A 22,247-nucleotide genomic window follows, 5' to 3' on the forward strand; every position below is an offset into this window, starting at 1 on the left:
ACGGTGGGGGCCAGCGGGGACCTGCCCCCCTGGCCCGGCACTGCCCAGAGGATGAGGAGCCCTTTGGCGACAGCTAGGGAGGAAGAGGAGTGGTCAGGGGCCATTGAGGCATCGCTGGGTCCAGGGACACTGCCCTCTCTCACAGGGTCTCTATCCCCGCGCCAGGAATGCTGCCTGCACCACAGTCCTTGTCCCCGCTCCCGGGGTGACCCAGCCCCTGCGCCAAAAACCTGCTGGGCACGCGGTGGGGAGGAGGATGAGGGTGCTGGAGGTGCTGTGGAGCTGTCAGGATGCGCAGACCAACCACAGCAGCTCTCCCTGCCTGCGCGGGCCACCGCAAAGGAGGGGACAGCAGCGACACTCCCGGACCCAGTCCCGCTAGCCAGCTCTGGCCAGTCACTGTCTCAGTGCCTCTGTCACGTACAGGATACGGCACTGGGGTGACACAGAGCCTTTGTCCCTTTGGACAAGCTGACCCCTGACCTTCTGCCATTGGTCCCCAAACTGTCCCCTCCTGCCTACCCCTTCCAGCATCCACTCTCTCCCAGGCTGCCCGCTCCCAGTGCTCCCCATGTGCCATACCGGGGAATGTCCTCGTCCCTCCCAGCGCCCGAGGGAGCCGACACTGCCGTGGGACACCCTCGGTGCCATCTGCCACGGCACCGCTGACTCAAGCGCCATGGGGCCCCACGGCCGTGCTCCCTCCGCCTCGCTCCGCGGCCGGGGCGAGCGAGAGACGACACGGGGACACGGGGACACGGGCACACACGTACCTGCCAGCACGCCCCAGGGCCGCCCGTCGCACCGCATGGCCGGGGCAGGGTATCCGCCCGGGGCTGCCGGGCGCGCAAGCCACTTCCTTAAGTGTTCGGCGATGGGGAAGCTCGGCTTTTAAAGCGCACCCAAGTCACCCCCACCTCCGAAGGACCCAACGGAAGGCAACGAGAAGTGAAGCCATGCCTGGGGGCCAATGAGCAGGGTGAGAGCGGCGCCGAGAGGAAATGGGGCCGGACGGATGATGGGGATATTCTTCGAGTCAGTTCCTCGAGGGAGTCCCGGTGGGTCCAGCCTGGGAGGCTGCGGTGCCATTGCTCATCCCGGATCTGGCAGGACCCCCCAGTCCTGGCTTCCTGGGAAAGACACTTTTTGATTCACGCTGATGTCACCGCTCAGCATCCAACACTGAACTGAAACCAGCGCCGGCTGCTCCGAAACCCCAATGCAAAAGAGGGCAGCGGAGGCTGGCAGCGGGGACAGGGATGGCACCCATGTGCCACCACGGGGTGTTTCGCATCCCAAATCGAACTGGGAGGCAAAAATCTACCCTGGAAAGGAGGGAGGTGGAAGTATGGGAAGGGTAGGGCACTCCAGCACTGCCTGATACTCGGAGAGATGTTCCATCCACCTGCTCACACCCACCCACATATCTGGGTGACAAATTCGGGTGCTGAACCAAGTGGAGGACACTTGGCTTAGCCTCTCTGCCCAGCAGTGCCCGCGGGAACACCCGGTGTTGCCCAAGGCAGCGCTGCCCCTTGTGCAACAGTGCCCGGGCAGAGCCCTGGGGCTCGGCACAGCCCCACCGGCACCGCCAGCAGCACCCAGGGCTCCTCCTTGTCCCCCTGGGTCCCCTTCCTGGCAGCCCGGCACCCACAGGGGGTTTTCCCGCTCCTCAGACACGAATGTCTTCGATCAGCGTTTCGAGGTGTGTCGCAATCCCGTCGATTTTAGTGACCCGCGCCGAATTTACGCATTTGGAGAGTTCGGTGGTGGCGCTGGGACACTACCCAGAATTTAACAGCTCCTTCCAGGAGGAAGGATGCAGCGGTGACTCACAAAGCGCTTTCTTTTCCCAAAATTTCCCTGCCCCGGCCGCGCCACGACCTGCACGGTCTGCTTCCTCTAGCAGCTGCTTCTGACGACTCCTCCTCTTCCTCCTCGCCGGGGCCTCCCCGGCAGAGCTGGCGGCTGGGGGGGTTCCATGGGGCCGGGGTGGGCAGGGCTGTGTCCAGAGCAGGCCTGGAGAGGTGGAGGAACCAGGAGAAGATCTCACTCGCTCCACAGCAGTTTGTTCATCCCTCAGGCTGCCTAGACAGGTTGTTCACCAGCTGTCCATCCATCCATCCATCTATCCATCCATCCATCCACTGCTTCCTGTTCCATTCTTATCCATCCATGCCCTGCCATGAGGGTGATCAAGGCCCCCACCCTCAGCTCTCCCCTAGCCACAGGGGCCCCTGGCCCCTCCATACAGCACCATCATCCCCTGGGCTGGGCCAGCAGGACACCACGGTGGTGGCCACGATGTTGGCAAGTGGGGGGTCAGGACTGTGCAATACCCAACAGGGACAAAAATAGCACTGGTGAGCACACGGGCCAGTGGCATTTCTTCATCGCCTGGAGCGCGTCACCAGCGTCCCATGACACAGGAAAGAGAGCGCCCAGAGAGTGGCAGGAAGCTGGTGGCTGCAAGTGTGTGGGGCTGACGTGGGCAAGATGTGCCAGGACCAGGGCACACTCCTGCTGAGAATGTAGGAGAGAACGGGACAGAGTTTGGGGACAGGATGGGAGCAGAGGTTCCTGCCACACTTGTGTTGGGTATGGCTGAGGACAGGAGCACCCTGGAAGTACCCACTGGCTGCAGCACCCCAGGAGGGCACAGCCCCCACCCTGTGTACCCTGCTTTGCCACAGGATGCCATGCTGCCAGCAGGGGAAGAGGACGTGGGGACAAGGGTCAAGCTCATGCCTCGGTTCCCCCCCCCAGTCTGGCCCAGTGTGGGGCAGGGACAGGGCATAAACGTGAGCCTGGCTCTCCCCAGCGCCAGTGATTTGCTGGGAGCTGCAGCTCTAATCCATTTTTTCACCCAAAATACAGAGCAGAGAAAGTGGCCATGTCCCAGCCACCTCACAGCAGAGCTCTGTCTCCCTGTCCCATCCCAGCCCCTGCCACCAAAACAGGGACCAACTCTGGACAACCTCCCTGGGCTACAAAGAAATAAAAATAATAAGAATTTTATTGACTTATCAAAAACTATGTGAAAATACAACTTGTAAGGGGTTTGGGCATCACTGTCACCCCTCCATGACAGGTGACAGACAGGGGTGGCAGTGAACCAGAGCCCCCCCACTGCTCCCTTGGAGATTTTTGGGGTGCCAGGGGTAACCCCAGCTCCAGGAATGCTCTCCCCTCCATGGGCTTGTCCAGGGGTGCCTTTGAGCATCGTGGCCACCCCTCCCTTCCCAGGGAGACACATCCCATCAGCCCCAGGCTGTCCCCTACAGCACCACGGTGGCACATCACTGCTCTTTGGCATGTCCCCCCCTGCCCCCCCGTGTCCCCTCCACCTGGACACATCCATTCTGCCCTGGGCCACCGACCCTGCACCAGGCCAGGCAAGAGGGACAGGATGGCACACCGGGACTGACCCCTCTCCTGTGGGCCAGTGCCCACTGTCACAAGGCCACCATGTCCCCAAAGCCACCACCTCCCCAGCACAGAGGAGCGATGCTGTGCCCGGCTCTGTCCTGTGGGGGATCATTAAAATTAAAAATTAATGAATATGGGTGGGGAGGAGGGGACACACCACGGTGGGACAGTCAGTGTGGGGACAGCCAGCCGCTATCTGCCCTTCTCCTGCCGCTGCTGCAGCAGCTGGATGACCTCGGCGATGCCCTCCTCGGGGACCTGCCGGGGACAGAGGAGTGTCAGCCCCAGGGGACACCCTAGGGGGTGTCCCTGGCAGGGGGACCCAGGGAGGGGCAGGGGCTCACCAAGGCGTGATCGAAGTTGAAGGTGCTGATGTAATAGGCCGAGATGTCGGCAGCTGCCAGCGGCTCCGCGATCTGTGCCACGATGCCACACTCATCTGGGGGGGCAAAGGGGGGCTCAGGTCACTGCATGGGGACACACGGGGACAGCAGTGCCCCAGAGCACCCCCTAGGTGGCAGTGGCACAAGAGGGGACACAGCCACCACGGTCACACTCACCGAAGCCGAGGGGCTGCCCCCCGATCCGCACCATCCGCCACAGCTCCCCTGTGGAGCTGGTCAGCAGGAGGTCACTGGGGAAGCTGAGGGGGATGAAGCCAAGTGTCACCCCTTGAGCTCAGTGTCACCCCTGAGCACCCAAACCCACGGCCAGAGGGACAGACAGCTCCGGGATGGCACCTACCGCTTCTGGGTCTCGGCATCCATCACGATGGAGATGTAGCCCTCGATGAGCGAGAAAGAGAAGAAGGTGATGGAGTCGAGGTCCTGGCTGCTGGTGGCTGCATCCCATGGGGGGCTGCTGAGGGGGAAGGGCACAGGGAGGGGTCACGACCCCCAAAATTGGGAGGAGAAGGGCTTGGTGCTAGCACTGGGTGTCTGAGAATCATGCTGGGGTGCTGCAGGGTGGGGAGAGAGGGGGCAGGACCACGTGGTCCCCACAGGGTCTGCAGCTCACAGGTGACAGACACCAGGTTTTGGGAAATTCTCAAAAGACCACGGTCACTCTGGAGCAGGAACATGCCACCAGAAGGGACCCCATCCCAGGGGACATGGGAGGACCAGATCTGGAGCATTTCTTCCCGCCAGCACCATTCCCACTGCCTTTTCCAAACCCACACCCCCTGGGATTTGGTACAATGGTGGCTTTGTCCCTTGTGTCAACTTGGGGTTCCCATCCCTCACAGTGTGGCTCCCAGGAAGGCAAAACCAGGCAACACCCAGAGTCTGAAAACCCACTAGGACCAACAGCTAGAACCAATGCCACTGCAGTTCAGGCGGCACCAGGCAAGAGGTCACCCCCATGTGTCCATCCCTGGGACTCACCCGTGGGAGTAGAAGAGGACGTCGATGAGCATGGTGGCGATGGCGGGAAGCGTGTCGGGGGCCACCGTCAGGACACAGAAGCGGGTCTGGGGGCTCTGCACCGGGTGCAGCGTGGGGCTGGTGGCTGGCAGGGGAACAGCCGCGCATCAGGCCTGGGGACAGCTCGGGGACAGTCCCGCAGTGCCACCCCGTGGCCACCGTGCCCGCAGCATGGAGTCTCTCAGGGAGCAGAGAGGTGGTCCGGGGTCCCAAAGGATGTGGGTACCACCGGTGGGAGCTGCAACATCTCGGTGGGGACTGGGTGGCCCTGGGTGTCCCCAGATGGACATCTCCAGTGGGAACTGGAGCATCTTGGTGGGTCCCTCAAATATGTAAGTACCACTGATGGGAGCAGGAGCACCTTGGCAGGGACTTGGGTGGTCCTGGAGACAGGATGATGTGGGAACCATGCATGGGAGTAGCATCTTGGCAGGGACTGCATGGCTCTGGGACAGTGTGGCCTGGGGACAAGGTGGCCTTTGGAGTCCCCCAAAGATGTGGGTTCCTCTGGTAGGAACTGGATCATATCGGTGGGAACTGGGTGGCCTTGGAGGTCCCTCAAGGACAGGGATACCACCAGCTGTAGTTGGAGCATCTGGGTGGGACTGGGTGGCCCTGGAGGTCCCTCAAGGATATAGGTACCACCAGCTGTAGCATCTGGGTGGGACTGGGTGGCCCTGGAAGTCCCTCAAGGACATGGGTACCAGCAGCTGTAGCTGGAGCATCTGGGTGGGACTGGGTGGCCCCACGGGACACCGAGCCCAGTGTCACTCACGTGGCTTGGGCTTGAGGAAGCCGTTGCTCACATCATCGCAGGTAACAGGGACACACTCGCCACTCTCCTCCCTGTAGATGTCGAACTCCCCAGCCAGCGTGTGGATCACAACAGGCAGGTCCCGCTCCCGCACCTGCCCCAGGGCACAGGGTCAGGGCCAGCACTGCCACCCCTCCCGCAGGGCACAGAGCGGCCCTTGGCCAGCCAGGCAGGTGCCACCGTGCCCGTCACTCACCAGGATGAAGTCAGTCTGGTACGTGGAGAGCATCAGCACCGAGACGTGGTGCTCGGCCAGCGGTGCGATGACCGACCGGGCAATCTTGGTGACACCGGTAGCCTGGCAGCCAGGGGGTTCCCGCCCGTTGGAGACGACACTGAGCACCAGCCATGTGGAATCTGCCACCTGCATGAACTCGGAGGGTGGCAGCTCTGCGAGGGACAAGGGACGCTGAGGCAGGAGGTTCCACAGGGCTCGCCACAGCCAGACACAGAGCCAGTGCCAGCTCAGGTACTGCGTGTCACACTGTCCCCTGGATGATGAGTAGACCCAAGACAGGGTGAGCCCCGCATGTGGGGACACTGTTTTGGTGGTGCAGATGAGCCCTGTCCACAGGTGGAACGAGCCAGACACAGCTCAGCTTCTCCACGCGGATATTTGGCCATAGGGATGTGGGAGGCCAAGACTACAGCCCCCCAAACCTCAAGATGTGTGTCTCCTCCCTGTGCCAGCACTCCAGGTCGGGTGCATAAGGGTGCTGGCAGTGCACCCCAAAAACAGCACCACCAGGGCCCTGGGGCTGCCCAGATCATCCTCTGCCTCCAGGAGCACCCAGCTCAGTGCCCCCCCACCAGGGATGCTCAGGGATGCACACAGGGCACTGGAGGGAACAAGGGGAGGGTCATCTCACTGTCCTGGGCATCCCAGCACTGGTGCTAGCCTGGTGGAGAGAGCCCAGGCTGGCAGAGGGCCACAGGTGCTTCCCAAAAATCTGCTGGTGTTGGCAGGGTGGGCATATGCCAACTGTTCCTGCCTCCCAGCTCCCCTACTCCTACAGAGGGGCTTGCCCAGCAGAGGGGCTGGCACTGTTGGGGCACCCCAGGACTCAGCCAGGCTGCCCCCTCCTCTCTGGGCTCCCCTTCCCAGCAAGGGACGGGCCAGGGCACTCAAGAGGTCGCCAGTCCACTCCTCCCATCCAGGAAAGGTGGGAGCTGCTCCCATGGGAGATCACACAAGCCCCCAGCCCTTCGGTGGGCACGCAGTGCCCAAGCCCAGCTGGGACCCCAAACTCATGACAGAGGTGGTGGAGAGGAGGTGGCACCCGGGGCAGGGCGGGAGCGGGGCCGGATCCAGGGCCTCGGCGGGTGTTCCCAGCGCCTGTTCCTGTGCAGGAAGCGCCAGAACAGCCTCGGCTCCAGCCCAGAGCCCAGTGCTGGGAACAGGGGGGTGGGACAGGGACTCGGGGACATGGGGACCTGTCCCAGAGCTCAGTGTTTAATTGCTTTTCAACACCACCCTGGGCGAGGCTGAACACAAGGGGACCCCGCTGTCCCTGTGCCACTCACCCCAGGGCTTAATCCTGATCCCCAAGGGAAGAGCGGGGGCAGCTCTCCTCTGCTGGGGGTCCCCGTCCAGCCCGGCAGCGGCGGGACACTGGCAGCCCCCCAGCCAAGGGGGGTTCACAGAGCACTGCGGGCCCGCAGGCTCGCAGGACTATTGTTCAGCACTTCCCGCCCTCCCCTCGGGATCGAGGAATATTTGTCCGCAGGCCCCGAAATAAAACAATACATGGGGAACAGCTCTGGCTCTGGGAGCGGGGAGAGCCCGGGACGCTGTCCCGTTCCACAGCAAAGGGAGGTGAGCCTGGGACCTGGCCGTGAGTGGCCGTGGCAGGAGCCCTGACCCTTGTTCCTTGGGTCACGGCCAAGGATCCGCTGCGCCCGGCTCCTGCGGCCTCGGCAGGAAGGTTTGGGCGTGGGAAGCCGGGCCGGGATCCGGACCCTCCGGTTCAGCCCGTTGGGCCGGTACCGCCGGCAGAAGCGGCGGTGAGGGCGATGCACAGCACGAGCCGTGTCACCAGAGGTGGGGACGTCACCAAATGGCACATCCCTGGAAGACGGACTGGCTTGGAAGGGATCAAACCTCCCTAGGACACTCCAAAACCTGGACCCTGCTGCCGGACAGGGCTCACCCCTGTCAGCCTGGTTGGGCCTGTGCTTTGCTCTCCTCTGCCAAAGCTCCAGCTGCCCTCACAGGGCGGAGGGACGGGATGAAATCGGACACGGGAATGATGACAGGAGGGCTGCGAGAGCCTGGAGCGCTGCCCGCGGGCATCTCGGGAGGTCCCTGCGCCCTGCCGGCTCCGGGCTGGCACTGGGCTGGTGCCACGGGCCGGGGGGCAGCGCTGCCCGAGAGGAGCTGTCGGAGCGAGGGCAGCCACGCCGGGACAGCCTCGGCCGGGCAAGCCGGTACATCCCCGGCGCAGGCGCCCAGGGGACGGGATGGGCACGTTCCGAGGGAGCCAAGCACAAGCTGGGACTCGCTCCCTGCGGCCCAGGCGTGCAGCCGGGCTGCGGACGCGCACAGCCCGTGCCTGCCGTGCCAGCCCGCCCTGCCAAGAGGCCACAGCCCGGTACCTTTGAAGCCCTCCTCGTCCAGCATGACTGTGTAGTCCTCGGGGGTCTCCGTCAGGCTGAAGAACTTGCATCTGAAGAAGAAGAAATCGGTGCTGCTGATCCCAAAACCGCCGCCGTCTCCCGGGGCCAGGAGTCGGGGGAAAAGAGGAGAAGGCGGAAGGTGGTGGGGAGAGAAAGTCCGGTACCGGCAGCGCTGGGGCAGGAAGAGCAGCTTGAGCAGCGGGTGGGTGTAGAGCCAGAGCCCGCGGCGGGCCAGGCTCAGCACCCGCACCCGGTGCTCCAAGATGTGCAGGTCCATGGCGGCCGCGCCGCCCCGGGAGCCGCCGCCGCCGCCGCTATAAGGGCGGACACGGGACCGCCCCGGAACCGCCCCGCATCGCCCCGGGACCGGCCCAGGACCGCCCCCCACTGCCCCGGGACCGCCTCGCATCGTCCCGGAACCGCCCTGGGACCGCCCCGCATCGCTCCGGGACCGCTCCGGAACCGCCCCGCATCGCTTCGGCAACGCCCTGGGACCGCCCTCATCGCCCAGGGACCGAGCCGGGAAGGCCTGGCATGTCGCTGAGACCGCCCTGTGACCGCCTGCCTGGCCCCGGGACCGCCCCGCATCGCTTCGGGACCTGACCCGGCACCGATCCGCACGGCCCCGGGACGGCCCCGGGACAGCCCCGGCACCGCCCGGCACCGCGAGAAAGGCAACGACCCGGGACCGGCGCTCCAGGAGCCGCCTCAGTTCAGAGCCCCAGGATGCCCGCGCTGGAGACTCGGGATATCCGCACCGGAGCCTCGGAACCAGCCCCAATACAGAACTTTATGGTGCCCAAACCAGCTCAAATTCAGCGCCCCGGCGTGCCTGGAGCAGCGCCAACTCAGAGTCCCGGGGTACCCCCGAACTGCAGCCCTGGGGTTGTCCAAACCAGCCTCAGTTCAACAGCCCGGGGTGCCCAACCAAGGGAGATCCTCTGGGTGACACTGTCTAGACCACCCTACCCTGTACTCCAGCACCCAACCGGGTCCCACATGCTCAGCCCCAACACCCCTCTCCCCTTGGAGAGGGGATTCACCAGACTAGGGCCACCCCCGGGAAAAAGGGGTTTCTGGAGGGAGGAATGGAGGTTTGGGCAGAAGTCCTGCCTGCAGGAAGCAGGAGAGAGATGGCCTGGGCACCATTTTGGGATGGGAAACAGAGTTCTGGGGTGTCATGGGATTAATTAGGGGTCCCCCGGCTCTGTTCAGCCACAGGAGCTGTGACAGTGGGAGAGGAGAAAAGGCCTGTGTGCTGGGATGGGAGAGCACCCCACGGCACCTGCCAGGGCCTGGCAGCCACCACTATCACAAAGTAGGGCAGGTCTCAGCCTCCTCCCATTCCACTTCAAACGGGCAGCCCCAAGGCTGGGTGAGACAGTGGGGCTGGGCCACCCTCTGCGGTGATAGAGCAGTGACAGAGCAGTGACAGAGCAGTGACAGCAGTGTGGCCCTTCCCAGGACACTGCCCAGCACCTGCCTCCCAGGACAAGGGCAGCCAAGGGAGATGGGACCTAGGCAAGGGTGTATGCCAGGGTCAGTGTCCAGTACAAATGGGATTGGGGGCTTGGGGGTGCTCCCCAGGGATAGAGAACCATGGGTAAGGTCCAGGCGAGGGTGCCCCCCGACCCTGGTACTGGTGCAGCAAGTGGGAGGTGACACCCTTGCCTCCCACCACCCTCTACCCCCCCCATCCCAGGCCAACAGAGATGGGAGCCAGGGCTGCGCCTTTACACACTCGCTTTATTGACCCCTTTGTACAAAACTGCTTTTCCCACTTTATTTTACAAACCCACCACCCACCCTCAGGGAGGGCAGGGGGGGGCAGAGGGGACCCCACAACCAGGGAGCACCTGGCTGCTGCGCACCCACCCCACCTCATCTGTGCTGGGGCCTGGGGGGGGTGGTGGCAGTGGTGGAGTGAGCCCTGGCAGGGTAAACACTTCCCCTGAGCTGTGGGGAGCTTGGGGATGGGAGGGGATGGGATGGGGGGGCTTTAGCCTTGAAACTCGGCATCAAATCCCACTGCCTCTAGCACATCCTGCCTCGGTCCCTGTCCTGCCTCGAAGGAATAATAAATAGGCTCAGTGAGTAGGTAAGTTGGGTACTACATATAGGGCTACAGTTTGATATATCCTCGCTAGATAAGAGGGGGGCAAGGGGTCCCCAGCTCCTCGCGTACCCCCAGGGCCCTGCGCCAGGCCTAAGTGCTCGGGAACCGAGGCTGGGGCTGCCTGGCTGGCGCAGGGTGGGGGCTACAGGAGGGACCCGGGGGGTGAGGGGTCGAGGGGCTCTGGGACAGGGAGAAGGGCCCGAGGGGCAGCCCAGCCCCCCAGTGTGGGGAGGGAGCTCGGGTGGCTCAGCCACCCCCTGCCCAGGCTCCCACTGCTCATGGTGCCAGCACCCAGCGCAGACCCACGGTGTCCCCTTTGGTCATCACACCTGGCCAAGCTCCATGGATGCCCCGAGAGGGCCACGCTGTTCTCACGGAGCCGCACAGTCCCCCTGTCCCATCCCTCCAGGTCAGATCCCCCAGCGCCGGGTGCCAGGGGTCCCCCTCGGTGTCCTCGCGCCCGGGTCCGTGCACAGCCCTGCTGAGCCCGGCTGCCCGGGGTGTTAGCCGGGCCCTACAAGTACGTGTCCTCGCTCTCCCGGGAGCTCAGGCTCTCCTTGGACTGGTGGTGGGGAGAGGCCTGGGGGTGCAGCAGCTCCCGGGTCGTGCCGGGCGCCCCGTTGCCCTCGGCCCCGGGGCCGTTGGCGGGACTGGCCGGGCCCTTTTCCCGGCTCTTCTCCTTGCTCTTGCGGGCCTTGGGCACGGGGGCGGGCCCGGGGGAGACGAAGATGGAGGGGACGGACTCGAGCGCCTTGCGCGGCGCAGGCTCCGCCTCGCTGATGGCCTTGGCGCCGTGCAGGCGCGGGGGGGACTTGCACTGCAGCTCCCCGTGCGTCTCCCGCCACTTTTTCAGCTGGATCAGGTGCTCCCGCTCGATCTGACGCTCCGTCACCGGCAGCTCGATGACCTGCGGGGACACTTGTGCCATCAGCGACAGTGCCACCGCGGCTGGGTGTGGGATCCCCCTCAGGGAAGAGGCAACCACTAGCCAAGCGTTTTGGGGGCTGCTCCCCTTGATCCGCCCACCCAGGGACAGCCCAGTCTGGCAGCACCGGCCAGCTGGGGCAGCACGGGTCCCCCGACCCCAGCACCTCACCTCCTGCACCAGGAAGGCTTCCTGCATGATTTTGGGGCTGAGGGCCCTCAGCCTCTCCATGGTCTCATACTGGCCCTGGCAGGATTTGAGCTTGTCCGAGGAGCCCAGGGTGTGTTTGAGCAGCACCAGGCCCACCCGGAAGATGATCTTCACTCCTGCAAGAGATGTGAGGCAAGGAGTACAGGCAGGACAGGGTGACACCATATCCCTCAAATGCTGTGGGGCAGCAGATCCCAGTCCCACTAACAGTCAGGACATGCACGAGGGTGAATTTGGGATACACATGCCTCCTGATCCCCAGGAAAACAGCCTATCTCCACACCCCAGGCATGTGGATGCCCCAAACCTGCCCTGCTACAGGTCCCATGGCTGTAGCATGGGAGGAGGAGGAGGATGGTGGGGAGCTCCTACCTTCACAGAAGAACATGTCCCAGACACGCAGGACGGAGCTCCAGGGCAGTGTGCGGGAGAAGGCGCACATGAACCACTCCGTCATGTACAGGATGGGGTCAATCTTCTGCTTGCTCAGGTGCTTGTAGGCTACAGGTGAGACCTTGTGCAGCAGTGAGAAGAGGATCTGTCCGTCCAGCTGGATGGCTTCCTGCAGAGACAGGGACCAGCACCCCAGTGAACAGCCTAGCCCTGCAATCACCCCCAGTGTCTGGCCTGGCAGGGGCAGCCCACCCTCTACACCTGGTATGAGAGCAGAGCTGTGTCCCATGGATGCTACACTGAGGCCCCCATCCCAAAATGTGGAATGCTTCTGGGAGCCACAGCACCACACTGTGGGAATAACCCCAACTGTGGGAATACCCAGCACCTCTCCAGACAACTTCTTTTCCCAGGGTGAGGGGCTGGACAAGTTTTTGGCCTGGACATGCAGAATCACAGAATGGTTTAGGTGCAAGGGACCTTAAAACTCATCTCATTCCACCCCATTGTCATGTGGCACCTTCCATTATCAGAGCTTGCTCCAAGCCCTGTCCAGCCTGCCCTTGGACACCCCCAGGGATCCAGGGGCAGCCACAGCTTCTCTGGGCACCCTGTGCCAGGGCCTCCCTACCCTCAGAGGGAACAATTCCTTCCCAATATCCCATCCAGCCCTGCCCTCTGGCAGTGGGAAGCCATTCCCTGCATCCTGTCCATCTATCCCTTGTCCCCAGTCCCTCTCCAGCTCTCCTGGAGCCCCTTTGGGCCCTAGCAGAGGTTCTGAGGTCTTCCTGGAACCTTCTCCAGGTGAGCACCCCCAGCTCTCCCAGCCTGGCTCCAGCCCTTGGAGCAGCTCCGTGGCCTCCTCTGGACTTGCTCCAGGGCCTTCCTGTGCTGGGTCCCAGGGCTGGAGGCAGCTCTGCAGTGAGGTCTCATCTGGTGGGGCAGAGGGATGGAATTTCTCCCTCCCCTGCTGCCCTCCTTGGGGGATCAACCCAGGACACACGGCCAGGGCATGGCCAATCCTCATCAACCAACATCCCCGAGTCCTTCTCCCCAGGGCTGCTCTTGATCCCTTCACCCCAGCCTGCATTGATCATGGGGGTTGCCTCAACCCAGGTGAAGCACCTTGCAGGTCCCTGCCACTGCTGAAAGCACCACGAGCCCTTTACTCACCAGTTTCTCGCTGTAGTAGCCAGGTAGGTACTTCTCACAGATCTGCACCAGGCACCAGAATGCTTGCTGCAAGCCAAGGGACAGCAGGTGAGCACCCAAAGGACATCCCTGCGGTCCTCTCCCTGCTCCCAGCAACCACCGGAGAGGGTGGGAAGCAGCAGAGCACCCCTGGGGCACTTTGGGCTGCCCTGAGCCAGGCACCTCACTCATCAGCACCCCCCCAAAGGGCCCCACACCCTCCAGGGGGTCCCAGCTCTATCCTGAGCCGCGTGCCCGTACCTCGGCCGGCATGTGCATGAGCAGGACGGCGGCGATGGGCGCCTGGGCCTGGCAGTAGCCCTCCTCTGGGCGGTACAGCGTGTACGCCTTCAGCACCCGGAACAGGTCCTGCTGCCTGCAGAGACACCGCCATGCACAGCTGGGTGGGTACACGGCATGGATGTGGCCCAGCATACCAGGAACGAGCCTGGCTCAGTCCTCATCTGAGATCCCTCTGCCACACAAACCCACAACAGCTCTGGGAAGCTCTGCCCACAGAGTGCAGATCCTGCTTGGATCTGGGAGTCAAGGCATGGAGACTATCTGGCTCAGAGTTAGCCACAGACAGGCAGGGACCCAGCTGCAAACACAGGGGCATAGATGCTTTCCAACAACTTGGGAGCAGCATCTTTCTGGTGAAATAGAGGCTGCAGGCTGCCACCTCCTCTGTCTGCCCTCCTGTCATGGCAATTCCCACCCCACTGGGTGTCAGAGCTGGTCTGAGCTATGCTGTTTTCAGTCAGTGAATCTCTGTGGCTGTGGGAGTACAGGGAATGTTGGAGGAATGTGGAGGACACTGGGGACATGAGTGTGGCTCTATGAGCTGGAATAGACAGTGCCCACTCCATCCATGGCTGATGAGGACTGGACAAACAGTAGCTCTACATACCCATGGCCTCCACGTGACACGAACATCTCATGAAAGGGGAACTGCCGATGGAGATCCCGCTCAATCACATCCAGCCACTTTGGATCTCCTGTGAGGAGGTCCAGTTCCTGGGGAGGAGAAGACTGTGGTGAGCAACACCCCCAACATCCCCCCAAGGTGTCTGAGATCCCAACATACATCCAAGGCTGGGAAGGAGCCACCCCAGCGCTGCCCCCTCCCTGGTGGTGCAGGAGGGTCCCCAGCAGGACTCACATCAAACTTGCCCATGTTCTGCTCCAGTTTGACCTTGCTTCCAGAGAGGTACTGCCAGGCACGGCCCCGCAGTGAGGGCGGGATACCCTTCTGGCACCGCAGCCGGATCTGCGGGAGAGACACAGCCGTCACAGGAAAACCACAGAGCACTGGGAAACAAAGAGACTCCTGGGGCAAGGTGGGAGCCAGGCCAGCACCATGGTCCCCTGCTGCTTCCCAAACAAGGAGAAGTGTCCCTGAGCCCCTGGGATGCAGGGATGCCAGCTGGAATGGCAGTCAAGGCTGCACCAGCAGCACGGGGGAGCTGCCAGAGGCCCAGCAGAGGCTTTGTGGCTTGCAAACAGCTCCAAACAAGCCTGGCACTGCCTCAAAGCCAGATCCTGCTGGGAGCTGGAAAAGCAAACATTGGAGCCAAGGTGGTGACCAGGCGGCTCTGTCCACATGGGAAGCACTGAGGACACAGGGGAGGGTCCCCAGCCCTCAGTCCAGCCCCCCACTCCCCTGTGGGGCCATGGAAAGCAGGGATGGGCACTCTGACAAGGGTCTCAGCCCTTCCACCTGCTCATCCTGGGCAGAAGGGCAGGTGTGGTCCTATCTCCACGCATGGCCAGATCCAGGGGCCCCTGAGGCCAGCTCCATGCCCAGAGTTTCCTGTGCCCTGGTTTCCTTGGCACTGGGCACCAGCCAGGACCAAAGTCCAGGCGAGGCAGTCGGTGCCTACCTTGCGTGGGGAGCTGAGCCAGCTTAGCCCTGGTGCTGCCTGCACCAGCAGGGACCAAAACAGAGCCCCCAGCACCCCACTCCAACTCCTCACACCGCAGCAGCAGCTGTCACAGAATGACAGAATGGTTTGGGTAGGCAGGCACATTAAAAACCATCTCACTTCACAGGCAGGGTCACCTCCCACTATCCCAGGTTGCTCCAATCCCTGTCCAACTTGGCCTTGGACACCCCCAGGGATCCAGGAGCAGCCACAGCTTCACTGGGCACCCCACCCTCCCAATATCCTTCCCAATATCCCATCCATCCTTCCCCTCTGGCAGTGGGAAGCCATTCCCTGTGTCCTGTCCCTCCATCCCATGTGCCAAGTCCCTCTCCAGCTCTGCTGGAGCTCCTTCAGGCACTGGCAGGGGCTCTGAGCTCTCTCTGGATCCTTCTCTTCTCCATGTGAGTCCCCCAGCTCTCCCAGCCTGGCTCCAGAGCAGAGGGGCTCCAGCCCTTGAAGCATCTCTGTGACCTCCTCTGGACTTGCTCCAGCAGCTCCACATCCTTATGTGTTCTTCTCTCCAGTCCTTAGCCAGAGCATACATTGAGGTGACCCCCACAAACATGGTGCTTTCATCACAGTCACCCCCCACCACACTCCGCAAAACCCCAGCACAGCCTCCATTCCACATATCCCTGCTCGGGTGGCACATGCCAGCTGTGCCAGGACTCTGAGAGCAGTGGCCAGCAGCCCCCAAATCGTCCCCAGCCCTCTCCTGCCTGTCCAGGGTTGTGTTTCCCTGTTTGCTGGAGCAACTCGGGAACAGGTGGTTGTTTCCAAGCACAGTACCATCACCTCCCCAGGGGGTTTGCTTCTCTCTCACTGGTTGTTTACATGGGCAGGTCCCTTTGTGCTGGCAGGAAACACAGTGGACGATGCCCAGGGCTGCTGTGGGCAGCTCCATGGTTGCTGACAGCTCCCATTTCCAGGCAGCTCCCCTTCCTGCCGACTGAGCTGCCAGGAAGGAAACCACCTCACTGGGTTTTGGTTCAGCAGCCCCTCCAGCTGGCTGGGCCAGTGCTGCCAGGGCTACGCAGCTCATCATCTTGGTCCCACATGGGGTCCTGCCATCAACACTGTGACCCTACCATCATCTCCCAGGGACTGGGAGTGTGTCTCACCTGAGGGATGCTGAAAGCAAGGTGAAGTCAGAGTGCTGCCCATGCAGGAAGGGCAGTGGGAGCTGCCCACCCACCCCTCTGCCCTCCTTCCAGCACGCGGTGTTGGCCCAGCTTAGCACCATGAAGGATGTGGGGTCAGGCACTGCTGGGATCAGGGCCAGGCAGGGAGCGTTTTGGGAGCGGTGCAGGTGTGAGCAAGCCTGGCAGGAGCTGGCCCAGGGATCCCTGGGCTGCCAGCCAACCCTGCTGAGGCAGCCAGAAAAGTACTGGGGTTTTTCAGAGGCTCGGGGAGTTCCCCCAGAGCAGCAGGGACCTGCACCAAGCAGGCTCCTGCCAGACCAAGGATAGTTGACAGCATCCAAGGCCAGGCCTGGCAGCCTTCCCTGAGCAGCCCAGGGATCCAGGCACAGAGCAGCATTCCAGAGCATCCTCTCCAAAGTTCCAGGCATAGATTTTTACTTCGGGATAGACTATAGAGCACATCAGCCCCACGGAGACTCCCAGAGGCTCGACCCAAGCACAAGGGAGCTGCTGTGCCAGGCGCAGGGCTGCTGGACCACTCACTCCATCCCAGAGGGCACCCTGTGGCACACGGCTGGAGAGTGGCGGAAATTGTCCATGGAACAAAGCGCCTGCCTGCTGTGGCCCAGAAAACTCCCCCAAATCCTTTAAGAGCAGCCAAGAAACACATGAGGGATTTCAGTGTTGTTCACCAGGCTGAGTAGGGGCAGCACTCTGGGCACACTGAGGGGTGCCAGGAGACTCTGCCACCATGGAGAGGAGGAGAAGAAGGCCCTTTGGCCACTCTGGCACTGCCAGTAGCCTCACTGCTCCCAGCAGACACACAGCAGCAACCCTGGACTTGCTGCATTCTAGTTCCCACCTCATCTGCAGGTTCAGGGGATCAGGGAGGACCAGCAAACCAAGCTATGGAGCCAGAACACCAGGAGTCTCCTAGGGACCCCAGTTCACAGACCAGTGTCACATGCATCAGGCTCAAACATTTCCTACACTGTGCTTTTTTTGGTCTGCAAGATGCTCAGAACAGAAGTTTCCATGAGCAAACAATTCCCTTTGGCTGCCTGCAGGCAGCCAAAGAAGCCCTAGGAAGGCTCCCGCCTGGCAGGGAAGAGTTGGAGGCAGAAGTAGGCTGGCTCAGGACCACTCAGCCCCCCCAAGCTCCAGTTTCCAAGGGGAATGCACAGCCCATTCAAGCCAACAGCATCATCCAAAGGCATGTCTGCAGGGAACCAGGCTGCCCCAAAGGGACACTGCTATTCCTGGCTGTTCCTCACTGCCACCTCCCAGAGGGGGACACAGCTGTCACTTACCTTCTTGTGTTTTTTGGCCATCCACTTGTCCCAGTTGTTGAGCATATCCAGCCATTTAGATTCCCGCTGCCGGAGCACCTCCAAGGGCACCTCCTCCAGCCTGTGGGACCGGGAGGAAGAGGCCGGTCAGTGGGTGCCTGACCTGCTGTAAAGTGCTGAGCCCCCTGGCCTCCCAAGCATCCTGGGTACCCCCATATGCCCAGCTGGCTGCACCCCTCAAGGCACAGGGCTCAGGACACGCTTGGCAGCACTGGCGTTTCGGCAGCTGCCGGAAGCGCTCGCTACCCATGAGTGAAGTCACTGCACCAGCAGAACAGCTCAGACCTCTCAGGAGCAGCCTGCACTGCACACAGCACGTGCCACAGCATCCCCAGGGACCGCCAGGAAGGTGAGGGATGATCAAGACCTGATCCCTGTAGCAGGGGCCGGCTGCACACGGAGAGAGCTGGGGCCATAAGCATCGTGTCATCCACACAGCTCCCAATGCCTGGCGCTGCTCCAGGCCCGGCGCCGAGCCCGGACCAGGGTCCCTTAGGAGGGAGGGGAGTGTTTTCCAGAAACAGCTCAACCCAGCCAGGGAATCCGATTTAACCCTGCTGAAGCAGGGGGGATGCTGCTGCAATGCTGAGGCACCACAGCCTCCAACCCCCCCATGGCACCGCATCTGCGCAGAGACGGGTGACAGGAAGCTTAGGCAGGCCCAGACAGGGACATCCAAGGAGAGCAGACACTCCTTCAAGCCATCAGTGAAGACTCGATGCCTTCACAGGCTCTTCTCCACACTGTCCTGTGGCCACCCCAATCTCAGGAAGAGTCAGATCCTTCCTGAGAACCCAAAGACAGTGGCCTGGTGCTGAGCATCCTGCAGCACCCAGCCCCACTACAGGACATGCAGGCCCTGCCTCCTCTCTCCACATTCCGAGCCGGAAAGCGAGCGGCACGGCGAGTCCAGGGCCGCATCCAGCTGGCAGCACTGCCCTGCGCCCTGCCCAGCCCTTCCCCGCCGAGTCCCACCCACCGCAGCGGGTCGGACGGGGCGAGCGCGATTGTTCCGAGAGCAAACCCGTTCCCAAAGGATCTGCTTTGCTTGGCTCCCCACCCTCCCCAGCACGGCCAGGCATGGCCGGCAGCTCCCCAGCCCGGCACGGGGATGGAGGCAGCGCTGGTCTCCAGCCGGGGCTCCAAGAGGCGTGGGAAGCTCGGGAGCGCGGGACGCTGGATACAGGAGTTGGCTGTGGGCCTGCTGGAGCCCCGCCAGCACAGACTGGAAGCTGTTCCCAGCTGATGGCTGCTTGGCAGCGGGCAGGCAGCGAGGACCGGCTGCATTTCAAATGGCCCAGGCGGGAGGGTGGGGGCACTTCAGGCGGGGAAGTGATGGGATGCCCTGTGCCAGGAATGCACAGGATGCTCCTCTGCATCCACACTGTGGGTGACATCCCCGCAGCTCGGTCCTTCACAGTGCCCTCAGACCCTGCATGGATTCTGGGATACCCTGCCTACCATTCCTGTGCTTCCCCTCCCAGCAGGCCAATCCCAACTCTGTCAGCCACAGCAGTAGGTCATGTATTCCCCTTCATCTGCTTCTGGACAGACACCGAGCCAATAAAACCCTGGAGCAGGGCAGGATTGGACCCCAGCATATCTGTGGGGTGCTGCAGGAGGCTCAGTCCCCAGTGACTGCAGCCACCACACTGTCAGCACCCTTGGGAGCAGCCACTGGCCTCCAGCACCATGACCTTCAAAGCTGCTGCTGGTTGCTGCAGGGACAGGGATACCCACCCCAGGCACAGCCACAGGAACGATAGCCAGGGCCAGCGTCCCCTAAATGTGGTGTGTGGCCAGGACAGGGTGCAGCACCACAGGAAGGAGAGATCACACCACTCCCACAATGCTGAGGGACAAGGTTTATTACACGGAGTGATGCACCTTGCCCAGAAACAACATTCCAACCTCTAGCACCTTTTCACCCCACACACCCACCCAGTAACACCCTCAGGCTATGGGGGGTGAACACTCTGCTCCTCACAGACAGGAAAACTGAGGCACAGCTGGCACCAGAGCACTCAGGTGGACAAAACCCAGCGAGGCTGCTCCAGGTGATGTCCCAGCAGGAGAGGAGCTGGCTGCCACGCGTTGCCCCCACTGCCCCGACTTTCTCTGGGCGTTGCTGTGAAAGCAGGGCCAGGAAGGCAAAAACCAAACACGCTGCCGAACCAGCTCGACGGCAACAGCACATTCCTGGGTGTCAGCACCGCCCTGGGGCCCAGCGCCTCGGGCTAGCCTCACTTCCTCCGAGGGTTTCCTCCGCGGAGCTGAGCGGGGTGACCACCACGCCTCTGCCAGCGCAACCAACAAGGGGTCCTTGGAGGCACACCACGGCCTGGCCTCCTTGGCTTGACAGAGGCCCCTGGAATCAGCGCCTGGAGCTGACCAGACACTGACCTGGGTGTGATGGCAGCTCCCGGATCCCAAATGGGATGGACACCACTTCCCAGCCATTCCCCCTCTTCAGAGGGAGATGGAACAGCTGGAACAGCTTTTAGGGCTCTTCACAGAGCCATCACAACATCATGGAATGGTTTGGGTGGGAAAGGACCTTAAAGCTCATCCAGTGCCACCCCTTGCCATGAGCAGGGACACCTTCCACTATCCCAGGCTGCTCCAAGCCCCATCCAGCCTTGGACACTGCCAGGGATCCAGGGGCAGCCACAGCTTCTCTGGGCACCCTGTGCCAGGGCCTCAGCACCCTCACGGGGAATGATTTCTCTCCAGTATCCCATCTAACCCTGCACTCTGAGAGGAGGAAACCAATCCTCCTTATCCTGTCCCTTCATTCCTAGTCCAAAGTCAGGAGTCCAGCATCCCTTGCAGCGCGTTTAGGCAATGGAAGGGTCTCTAAGCTCTTCTCGGAGCCTTCTCTTGTCCAGGCTGAACAGCCGCAGGTCTCCCAGCCTTACTCCCTTGTTCACATCCCGGCTACTGCGGCCTCGGCCACGAACGATGCCTGTCACCGGTCCCGGGCGGCCCCGCGCCCAGCCCGGGGGCGGCGGGGACGAACCCCCCGGGGCGGGGAGAGTCGCGGCCGGCCCGGCCCAGCCCCAGGCCCGGCCCTGCGGGGGCCGAGCGGCCAGAGCGGACTGGGCCGGGCCTGGGGCGGCTCCTCCGCGCCTCGATGCCCCAGCCCCCGCACCGGCCCCTCACGGCCACAGCCCCGGCCCCCCCTCACGCCCCAACTCACGTCCCCTCGGCGCCGCGGCTGCCCACGATAAAGCCGAACTTATCGACGCGCCGCTCCTCGGGGCCGCCGCCGTTGATTTCGGAGTCGGAGCCGAGCGAACTAAGCTCATCGCAGCCGGGGTCGGCGAGACTCTCGCGGGTGCCCGCCAGGCTGCGCCCGCCGGGCGAGCTGGGCCCGCCGCCCCCGCGGCTCTTGGCCATGGCGGCGCCTCAGCGGCGGCGCGGCCGCTCCGCCATGCCGGGACACGGCGGCGGCCACGCCCCGCCCCGGCCACACCCCCTCTCTGCACAGCCATTGGGCGGGAGCAGCGACTCAGCCAATCAGACGCCAGGATTGGGGCAAGGAGAGCCCGCCCCCGAGGTTGATTGGTCGAGAACACGGGGGGAGCTGTCCGTCAAGTGCCGGCGGGTGGTGGTGAGGGGCGGGGCTCCGTGCGCCGGCACTGGGGCAGCGCTGGGCTGGGAGGTACTGGGACCAGTACGAGACATAACGGGATGGACTGAAACCAGTACGAGACATAATGGGATGGACTGAAACCAGTACGAGACATAATGGGATGGGCTGGGACCAGTATGAGACATAAGGTGATGGGCTGGAACCAGTATGAGATATAAAGGGTCTGCATGATATAACAAGCTCTGTTGGGGCCAGTATGAGCCATAATGAGCTGTACTGGGACCAGTACAGGCCATAACATGCTGCACGGGAATCTGTATGAGATCAACACAGCTGTACTGGGACGTGGATGAAATATAATAGCGCTATACTGGGATCAATGTGCGATAAAATGGGTTATACTGGGACCTGTATAAGGGGGCTGTAGCGAGACCAGACTGAGCCACAGTGGGACTGGAGGGCTGGACACTGGGACTGCAAGAGGCTTTTGCTGGGAAGCACTGGGGCATGCACTGGCATGGGGGAGTGGTGGGATCAGTTTCCCTCTCCAAGGGGAAACTCTCCCTGCCCTGCAGATCCCACAGCCAGCCAGACCACCGCTGCGTCACCCCAAAGTCCCCATCCACAGCATCCCAGACAGGTAAAACCAGCCCAGCTCTCCCAAAAATAACACACCAAAGGATCTGTAGGAGAATGGGATGTGCTGGGACCTGTCCCAGGTAAAGCCTTCCAGGGGCAGGTCCATCGCACCTCCAGCCGCTTCTCCAGAGCCCAGCGCTCCATTTCCTCCCTCTTATAGCAGAGAACAGGGGGAATTGGAAGGATCCCTTTCAAGGTGGTACCGTGCCAAAGGAAGAGAGAATGAGGCTCCCTCAAATCAGCAACTCAACCTACTTGCAGATTTTTCTGGCAGCTGGGCCCTACCAGTCCTTGCCACCGAAGTGGAAGGCTCCGATGGCGCTTGTTTTGTACCAGACCTCCACACACACAGTCTGGTGCAGTCTTCATCCCTCGGATTTAGACGGAAACAGGCTGGCAAGGCTCCATGTAAGTGATTTCCAGGGGGAAGTTTTCTTGCTGGAGTGCCGGTAAAGGGGCTTGGCTGAAAATGTTAC

At 62.5% G+C, this 22,247-nt stretch overlaps 2 protein-coding genes across 4 annotated transcripts; both read right to left on the reverse strand.

Moving 5' to 3' along the window:
• Positions 1 to 2,998: 2,998 nt before the first annotated feature.
• Positions 2,999 to 8,603, reverse strand: CASTOR1 (cytosolic arginine sensor for mTORC1 subunit 1). Of its 3 annotated transcripts, none has more exons than XM_033076162.1 (9): positions 8,448 to 8,603; positions 8,263 to 8,333; positions 5,864 to 6,057; positions 5,629 to 5,761; positions 4,815 to 4,938; positions 4,174 to 4,287; positions 3,990 to 4,072; positions 3,778 to 3,868; positions 2,999 to 3,687 (listed from the first exon to the last, which is right to left on the reverse strand). In XM_033076162.1, the coding sequence occupies exons 1-9, from the start codon at positions 8,558 to 8,560 to the stop codon at positions 3,600 to 3,602; spliced, it is 1,011 nt and encodes a 336-aa protein (XP_032932053.1). In that variant the 5' UTR covers positions 8,561 to 8,603; the 3' UTR covers positions 2,999 to 3,599. The 3 variants fall into 3 exon arrangements, with proteins under 3 accessions (XP_032932053.1, XP_032932052.1, XP_032932051.1); XM_033076161.1 differs by having other exon boundaries at positions 3,774 to 3,868; XM_033076160.1 differs by having other exon boundaries at positions 3,774 to 3,868; positions 4,174 to 4,290.
• A 1,406-nt stretch (positions 8,604 to 10,009) lies between these two features.
• On the reverse strand, positions 10,010 to 20,992 carry TBC1D10A (TBC1 domain family member 10A). Its single transcript, XM_033076029.1, has 9 exons — positions 20,737 to 20,992; positions 17,499 to 17,598; positions 14,281 to 14,388; positions 14,029 to 14,135; positions 13,380 to 13,494; positions 13,101 to 13,166; positions 11,907 to 12,096; positions 11,496 to 11,650; positions 10,010 to 11,306 (listed from the first exon to the last, which is right to left on the reverse strand). The coding sequence occupies exons 1-9, from the start codon at positions 20,934 to 20,936 to the stop codon at positions 10,914 to 10,916; spliced, it is 1,434 nt and encodes a 477-aa protein (XP_032931920.1). The 5' UTR covers positions 20,937 to 20,992; the 3' UTR covers positions 10,010 to 10,913.
• Between the last annotated feature and the right edge of the window lie 1,255 nt (positions 20,993 to 22,247).

Source organism: Catharus ustulatus, chromosome 18 (genome assembly GCF_009819885.2).
Source record: "Catharus ustulatus isolate bCatUst1 chromosome 18, bCatUst1.pri.v2, whole genome shotgun sequence".
In the NCBI taxonomy this organism is placed as follows: Eukaryota; Metazoa; Chordata; class Aves; order Passeriformes; family Turdidae; genus Catharus; species Catharus ustulatus.

Bases quoted from the DNA above. Each gene is read 5' to 3' on its own strand.
- CASTOR1 (XM_033076162.1), bottom strand. From the start codon at position 8,560: ATGGACCTGCACATCTTGGAGCACCGGGTGCGGGTGCTGAGCCTGGCC. The intron at 8,334-8,447 runs GTACCGGACTTT...CTTCTTCTTCAG, and splicing joins TTCCTGCCCCAGCGCTGCCG to ATGCAAGTTCTTCAGCCTGA. The intron at 6,058-8,262 runs GTACCGGGCTGT...TGTCCCTCGCAG, and splicing joins GGACGAGGAGGGCTTCAAAG to AGCTGCCACCCTCCGAGTTC.
- TBC1D10A (XM_033076029.1), bottom strand. From the start codon at position 20,936: ATGGCCAAGAGCCGCGGGGGCGGCGGGCCCAGCTCGCCCGGCGGGCGC. The intron at 13,495-14,028 runs GTATGTAGAGCT...GTGTCTCTGCAG, and splicing joins GTGTCACGTGGAGGCCATGG to GCAGCAGGACCTGTTCCGGG. The intron at 12,097-13,100 runs GTGAGTAAAGGG...CTGTCTCTGCAG, and splicing joins GCTACTACAGCGAGAAACTG to GAAGCCATCCAGCTGGACGG.